Source organism: Crotalus tigris, unplaced genomic scaffold, assembly GCF_016545835.1.
Source record: "Crotalus tigris isolate CLP2741 ecotype Arizona unplaced genomic scaffold, ASM1654583v1 scf7180000017568.12009008, whole genome shotgun sequence".
Classification (NCBI taxonomy): Eukaryota; Metazoa; Chordata; class Lepidosauria; order Squamata; family Viperidae; genus Crotalus; species Crotalus tigris.
Genome location: NW_024096478.1, coordinates 5,927,955 through 5,936,094, shown reverse-complemented (window position 1 = coordinate 5,936,094; position 8,140 = coordinate 5,927,955). Strand labels below are relative to the sequence as shown.

Below are 8,140 nucleotides of genomic sequence, written 5' to 3'. Positions count from 1 at the left end.
ATGTTTGTGAAATACTTCTTAAAAGTCACACATATGAAAAGTAGTACAGAGTTCAAAAGGTGATAGTGGGTTTTTTTCAGGTATGTCCCCATGTTTGGAAGAAAAAAAATTCCAACTGTACATTCCAACATAAAAATGTGCCAAGAAGCCACAGCAACTGCCAGCATGCATACAAATTAAAATGTATGTGAACTTCTAATATTTTAGAAATATGTTAGGTACTTCAGTGCAAAAATTCAGGACAAAGTTTCAATACTATGATGGAAATTCAGACTGACCCTGACATTCTTCCCCTAAATGAAATGTGGTTCAATACTCTCTATCCCAGTGGTTCTCAACCTGTGGGTCGGGACGCCATTTGGGGTCGAACGACCATTTCACGGGGGTCACAAAACAACGCAGTCTGCCATTTTTTTCCCCTTTTCCTTAGCTGTGCTACTCCCTTTTATTCTATTAGCTTTTGAAAGCCAATAGAATAGACTCTCGTGAATAGAGTCTAATTCTATTGGGTTTCAAAAGCCAATAGGAATTGTCCAGGCTGTCTCTGCCCTGCTGAGCCCGCCAAAAGTCCCATTCTGCAAACGGTGCTGCACCAGTTGAGTAGTCCTCGACTTACGACCGGTTGGGGGTCGCGGCATTAAAAAGGTTGAGAACCACTGCTCTATTCTAAAGAAATGGGAAAGTCCTTTTACAATTAAAAAAAAACTTCCTTTGAAAACTACTCATGTTTGAAACGTTTATAGTTTTCACATAACTCTTGGACATACTAGTTTATTTCTATATAAGTATCTCTATAAAGGGATAGCAATATCTATTTGAGCACTTTCCTTAAGTGTAGTGCCTAGAATCTATTTATATTCCATGGATATTTGTAGTAGGCCACAATATGTTCTTTTTAGACGTGCAGTCAATCTAAACAAAGTCAAAGGAAAGTGTTGAGTCCTGCAAATGTATAGTTATGGACATGGAAGATCAGACAATGAATCAGTTGGGGTGTAACGGCATTAAAAGGAGTTAGTTTTGGCCTGAAGCAACTCCAGGCTGGTTGGGATGATTGGCCATGTTAAATAAAGAAAACCAAAAAAGATAGGTGGGAGGATGGGTGTTTTGATTTCTCAAACTTGCCTAGAGCTCTGGACTTTCCAGACATTCATTCATCCATTTTAGATCAAGGTGTTCCATCTTATCGTGGCCTTTTTAAATATTGTCCATGCAATTCTTCCATTTTTCTAATCACACAATTCATCCCAATAAGTGATCGGTTGTTTCTTGATTTTCAGCCTTCTTTTTTTACTTTTTGAAAAATAGGTTATACTTTAAAAGGTGCTTTATTCTTTCAAGAACACAGAACATTTCCATAACACAGCACCCCATCTTGTTATTGCTCACTTATATCTTGTGATTGTTTTGAACATTTTGCAAGGTTTTCCTTTTGGTTCAATTTGCTGAATCTTGGACAGCTGTCATAGATCAATTTTATATGCTGTTAGAACTTCTTGTTCTGTTTAAATCTGGTACAATCAGTATACTCCTGTTTCAACTTCACCTGCAGCTTTCGCCATCTCTTTCTTCAGTTTATCTTTTGCTTTCCTCTGTTGTCTATCAATGCAGAAGATCGTAAACATTCTAAACTCCTTGTAGTTCAATTGCTAATGGAGCAAAACATAATAGTATTTTAGTGGAATATTGACAGGCTTATAAAGTACAGTGATACCTTGGTACTCAACTACTTTGAAACTCATAGAATTTGATACTGAACACATTTTGATGTGAAAATTTTGTCCTGGTACTCATTGTTTTGGTACTCATTGTGCCTCCCAGAACCAATTAATGATGAGAGCAAGATACCACTGTAATCCCCGGACAGTATTTGGCTGTCTCTCTTCAAACAGTATTCTGCTTCACTCTTCCTTCTCCCTCTATTAATACTCTTCAAACTAAATCTCAAAAGTCCATAGAATTGCCCAAATATAATACCAACCATTCATCCTTTTACAAAGGAAAATAGTCTTGCCTCATTCTATATACAAAAATAAATTGGATTGGAAGGTGCATCTTACTTCGATATTTACAACTGTTTGCCTGAGCTCTCCATTTGTAAGCATACTGAAGTAACAGTTGACTATAGCCTTCCAACCAGCTATTAGAAGCTGCATCACCCAAAATCAGTGGGTGGATCTTCTTCAGTGCATGCTGGAGTTGACTTCTGGAAAGGGCCATCTTATAAAAAGTTGAAACCGAGTAAGCTAATAAACTTTTTTGAGCTTGAAGTTTCATATAATCTTAACAAAGAGTCAGAAATTTCAATGTCAGTGGATGCTGCCCTATTGATACAAGAAGGAATGCCACGTTACCAAGATCCTTCTCAACATTCACAGGAACTTAAATCATGTTACACATGGCTGACAGGTTAGAAAGGATAATCATGCCTTCTTAAAATCACTAAACCTTTTCACTGCACCAATTTGAACATTCCGTATTTGTATATAAATAAAGTGGAACTATTCACAGAGATACAAGGCAAAAATAGTAAAATTTTAAGCATGAAATAGCAAGCCAAAAATTATTCCAAAATACATCATGCTTGCTACAAAATTAACTTTGTTTTTTCCCCCAACAAATCATGGCTAAAACACACTCTGGTTTACTATGATATTTAAACATAGCAGAGGGACTAACATACAAAGAGGATATAAGTTTTTGGTGGGCAGCGCAGTTACAATATTAGATGGGATTGCTTCTGGCTAACAAAAGATACTGAGATGTCACAGCTGAGAAGGAGGAACCTTTCTCCTGTGTTCATCATATCGGATTACCTCATCACCTGAGATGTCAAAGTCCTTGAATATTTGACTCAGCTCAGTCTTTCTGACATTGAAAAGGAAGCGTGTGGCCTGGAACTCTGCTGGAGCAACTGTATGGCCCCCATCAATGTCCAGCAACTCAAAAACAGCATGAGAATGACGATACATGAACTGTTTTTCAAGATGGTTCTGGTTAAAGACAGAAAGGCAAGAACAGCAATTAAGAGCTGCTGCTCTAGTCTCTTCAAACATTAAAACTAAACATTATTGATAGATATCAGAAAAAAATAACTTGAGATGCTTCTATAATGGCAATCTGAATGTGAACAAGAGCCAATCTCATGGATGAGAACAGGATTTGAAACCCATTTCTGTGATGGCTTGATGCCTGGGCTTTCAGTGATAAGATTTAATGAGAGGTGTGATTAGGGATAATTATACAAAGAGGCCAATTTTTTTTTTTAAGAAGTTAGGTTGTAGACCATAGGATATCTTTCAGGCAGGAAGACTTCAACAGAATGTTGGTTTGTGTTCATGTAATGCATATCTAAAACAAAGCAAAAAAACCCGTTATGGGGGAAAAAAACCAGGCATTTCGGCTTCTCGCATTCTTAAATCTAAATAACACTCTGCGCAGTTAGTCCTCATTTACCACCTCGATTCGGAACCATTCAAAGTTGTGATGGCACTGAATAAGTGGTAATGACCAGTCCTTGAAATTCTGACCATTGTAGCATCCCTACAGTCACATAATTGTAATTTGAGCGTATGGGAACCGGATCACACTTAGCAATAGTTGCAGCATTCTGCTTTCATGAGCTAACTGTTTGTGGCTTTCCTTGCTGGGTTCCCTGATGTAAAGTCAATGCAGAAGCTGGCAGGGAAGGTTGCTAGTTGCCCTGGCAAGTTCTGCTAGCTTTTCTGTGCTCACACCCACTGTCCCATGCATCCCAGTGTTCTTACACTTGTGTGTGGCCTGTTCCAGCCTTCCCAAGGCCTCCCTCCCACATAATATCCCTCATTCCCCTGCAGCACCATCACACTCCTCATCTGGCTCTTCCATCATTTCCCACTTAACAATCTCTGCATCTTGGGGTTACGAGGGTAACTGGGACCGTCAGGATCGCTGTTGCTAGGCAATGCTTTACAACTGCATAGCTTAGTGACAGCAAACCTGGTACCAATTACCATGTAACCCAAGGACTATCTATATAGAAAAATTCATTACCTCACTATCAAATGTCATTAACTAACGGGAGAATACCGATCATTCTTTTGAACTTTGAACAGGAAAAAGTTTACACATGGTTACACTGGCAGGTATCCCGATATGTCAGAACTAGGTTTTGCCGAACTAAATATAACAAATTCTATTGGAAGGCTGCAGTGAAATGGGAGGGAGCTGCTTCATGCAATTCTCTCCCCACACTTGTCAATCAGGCTACTTTTGAACATGGGTTTAATACCGATTGAGAGGAACAATAAACCCATGTTTAAAAAAAATAGCCTTGTAGCAGCTGACAGGTATATAAAAAGCTATACAAGGTAGAGAGAGGGAGATTCTTATATGGTGCAACTGCCCATGAGTTACTTGGAGCCATACTGTACAAGCCATCCATGTACCTGTCATATAATGGACTTGGATTTATGAAAAATGCTTCCTTTTTTAAACTAGCGCAGGGGTAGGCAACCTTGGCTCTTTTATGACTTGTGGACTTCAACTCCCAGAATTCTGGGAGTTGAAGTCCACGAGTCATAAAAGAGCCAAGGTTGCCTACCCCTGAGCTAGGGTATGAGTGGATGCTAGTCACAAGAGAAGAATGCAAGCCTGACATTTATTTCTACCTCCACAAATCATGATTTGTACAGTTAAGAGCATATCTAAAATATTTACAGTTAAGTTATTTCCTAGTGTTAGGTGACCGCTTATAGTCTCTTCATCTGAAGCAAAAAACCTCCTTATTCCACCTTAGCATTTAAAAATAAAATTGCTACTAGTTCAGCTAAATACAATTCAGGCATAGTTCACACACTGTGTAAATGGCAATTTTTGCTAATTTTGACTTTGAATAAGATGACATGCTGACACATCAGTCTCAGTTGATCCTGCCTTCTATCAACAGGAACCAGATGCCCAAATTGTAGAAGCTCATATCATGGTTTGTTTCTACCAGTTCCTAAACTGGCATCCCAGACTAGTCTCTATCCTATAAACCAGAATTAGAAGATACAGGTTATTCTTATATCTTCCATTGGATTCTCAGGGAAAAATGTGCCAAGGATTCTGACTTAAATTATATGAGAAAACATGCAGCTTCTAGTCAATTGATTCCCATAGAAGCATCAACCAAGGAGGAGCAGGTGAACACTCTGTACAGATATGTAAGCTTTTTCACTGGGAAATCATAAATGAGAAATCAGCTTGTGTGAACAATTGGACTCAGAATTGTCCATCCATTTGCAGAAAGGAAAATGCTTGCAGAACATATTTTTCTTCACTTACTTACCCCAAAACTCCTCTAAAAAATCCTGCTATATAAGTGAAAACTAGATTACCTGATGATAGATGGGCTTCAGTGCAAAACCAAATGTTTCTTCAATCATCTCCAGCAATCTAGCTAACTTACCTCATGGGCCATTATTATGCACACCAACATATAGAATTCGTCAAAGCCGATTTCCCCTTTGCCATCCCAATCCAGTAAATCAAAGACCAGCATGATTTGAGCTGAGGACAGATTAGTTACATGGTGAAGGAAGCGGTAAAACTGCAAATCTGAAAAATGATGTGGTATTAGGCATTGTGTGTGCAATGGGTCTACTATAGTTAACAAGACTATTAATAATAGTATACTGTACATTTTAAAATCTCCAGATGTAGACTGCAAAAATCCAGATGATGGTACAGAACATTTTTGTTTATATCTTGTAGTAATCATCTTGATTTTTGCTAGCCAAATCTGGTAACTCTAATATATTCCAACTTGTAATACAGCAGCTAATATTGGTTGGATTAATACATAATGGTTTACTGAATAGGTGATAATAAGTTTCCCACAACAGAGAAGTCAAAATCTAACAATATAATTTGGTTTAGTTAAATGTTGGAATCCAGCCAGATTAACAGCAGAACCAATAAGAGTGGTTGTTAATATCTCAAAAATCCATAAAAGACATTTTCCACATATTATTGAAAAAGTTTATTTAAAATATATAATTGAATATATGTGCATTCCTGACTCTAACTGCAACCTAAAATAATCAAAAAATTATGCTGCCTTAAATCGAATGAAGAGGCAGACATTGGAAACAAGTATGAAAAGCAGTTTTCCTCTTCCAAATTTGGAAGCAGTCTGTCCTTTGCTCTGCTTGAAACGGTCCAGTGCAGCACTCCTATCTGGTACCTTCTAGATCAGCTGGGCCTGAAACTACTAGAATTCCCATCCCAATCGCTATACAGTCTGGAATTCTGGGAGATTCGTTCCAAAGCATCCAGGGAGCACCATGTTTGGAAAAGCTGCACGGTGAAGTTGTGAAGCAACTTCAAAGAAGTGCTTTGTTCAAAATGGCTTCAAAGAACCTCTCCCAAAGGTGTTTTTCAAAAGGACTTTGTTTTTTTCCTTGAAGACTTTTCACTTCTCATCCAAGAAGCTTCTTCAGTTCTGGTTGAATGGTAGGGAATGGAGGGATTTATATTCTTAGCAGTCATCTGGTTGTTGGCACTCTGAAAGTCAGTTATTAGTTCTCTGAAACTTACTAAAGCCACTTGGGGGTTTATCTGTACTCTCAGATTCACCTGAATCGGAGTACAGGAGATAGGTGGTGTCATATCCCTCTCCCTCTGTTGAGAGAGGGCTGTTCAGTTTTAACATAGGTTGCCTCTTTTACCCCTCTTTCAAACCAACGGTCCTCTTTCCTTGAAGATAGCAAGGTACACATTCTGGACACCACTTGTCTCCTGTTTACAACAGAGTCCTTTCAGCAGTCCCAAGAAGGTTCTATACCCATTTGCACTCTGATTTAGGTGAACTCGAGGGTACAGATAACCCCCCCCCAAGTGGTCTCAATGATAAGATGACTACTAGGAATATAACCTCTCCAATTCCTCATTAGTCTACTGATTTTTGGTCTCAGAATTGTTACAATTAGATCAACTTTGAGCTCCTAATTCCAGATAGGGGCTATGTTTGCATGATATATGAACCTCAGCCTAGGCAGCCATATTTAACCTAGTAAGCTGTGCAAATTCATCTGTGTAGATATTTTACACTTTAATCTGTCACAGTAATCTACCAAGATAACTGAGCTGCGTAAACCATGGCTGATTTAACCATAGTTCAGTGTGTCAAGGAAATAAAGCCACTGGGATAAATAAGAAAAGGTTAGTGGAATACTCTAAGAGAGGCATATAATGCAATCTACTTGGGCTCATCTTTGATAGTTAATCTATGTTAAACTGTTCAACATAGCAGTATCATTTGACTTCAAGTCTGAAGATATTCAATGAGGTATATTCAGTTTTCTCTCGCTGTTGTCTTTTCAATAAAGTTGAAACCCCCCCCCCAATACTTAAAGATCTTCAAAAGGAAATAATACAATAATGATAATCCTATATTCCATCATTTTTATGGACTTTTTTTTAGCTTCCGTATCCTACTTACTATTCAAAGCGTTCTTCTTATGAACATCAAGTAGATGAAAGTAAGCTGTCAGAGCTCTGGCATTTCTGACAGATAATAAGCAGTATATTTTATCTAAGCACAAAAAATGAAAGAAGCTTTTTGGCTTCAGCCTCATCTTGCCATAGAAGAATTATGTTTATATTTGGAATTCTGGAATTGACCATGGTGATGCCAACACTATAATCTCAGAATTCCACCCTGGAATTAGAACATGATGACGAAAAAGACTTTCGTGCTGATCTACAAAGGTTTTGCACTCAGAGAACAAGGATGAATAAGAAACATTTCTGCCTTGTGTTTAATTATCTAGTATCCTAGCATCAATCTAAGCCTTTTGGTTCTTCCACAGGAGCAGTAGATTACATTGTCTCTCTCCACAGGCACCAGTGCAATGTTATTGCGAGACTTTATTGGTGCTTGCTACACTCCCTTCCCCATGTAACATGTAAATAATACTTCAAGAGGAGGAAAGACATCTCCAATGCAAATTGCCGATCCCATCATCTTTATATAAACAAACGGTCTCTAAGTCCCATTATTATGATATAGGCCCTATTGGCCTTCTAAGGAAAAATGGAATGGGATTTATTTGGAAGTAGGCCTCCTGACCAGAAAAAAAAGGCAGATAAATTGGGAGCTGATAATATCTTAAGG

The 8,140-nt window shown here is 38.2% G+C and overlaps 1 protein-coding gene across 2 annotated transcripts; it reads right to left on the bottom strand.

The window, feature by feature from the left end:
• Positions 1-771: 771 nt before the first annotated feature.
• On the bottom strand, positions 772-7,880 carry EFCAB9 (EF-hand calcium binding domain 9). 2 transcript variants are annotated; one of them, XM_039352281.1, is made up of 4 exons: positions 7,466-7,873; positions 5,432-5,580; positions 2,817-2,993; positions 772-1,649 (listed from the first exon to the last, which is right to left on the bottom strand). In XM_039352281.1, the coding sequence occupies exons 1-4, from the start codon at positions 7,599-7,601 to the stop codon at positions 1,521-1,523; spliced, it is 591 nt and encodes a 196-aa protein (XP_039208215.1). In that variant the 5' UTR covers positions 7,602-7,873; the 3' UTR covers positions 772-1,520. The 2 variants fall into 2 exon arrangements, with proteins under 2 accessions (XP_039208215.1, XP_039208223.1); XM_039352289.1 differs by having other exon boundaries at positions 1,538-1,649; positions 2,825-2,993; positions 7,466-7,880.
• Positions 7,881-8,140: the final 260 nt, after the last annotated feature.

Coding starts and splice junctions, on each gene's coding strand:
- EFCAB9 (XM_039352281.1), bottom strand. CDS start 7,601: ATGAGGCTGAAGCCAAAAAGCTTCTTTCATTTTTTGTGCTTAGATAAA. Junction 5,581..7,465: donor TAAGAAGAACGCTTTGAATA/GTAAGTAGGATA, acceptor ATCATTTTTCAG/ATTTGCAGTTTTACCGCTTC. Junction 1,650..2,816: donor TTGACATCTCAGGTGATGAG/GTAATCCGATAT, acceptor TTGCTCCATTAG/CAATTGAACTACAAGGAGTT.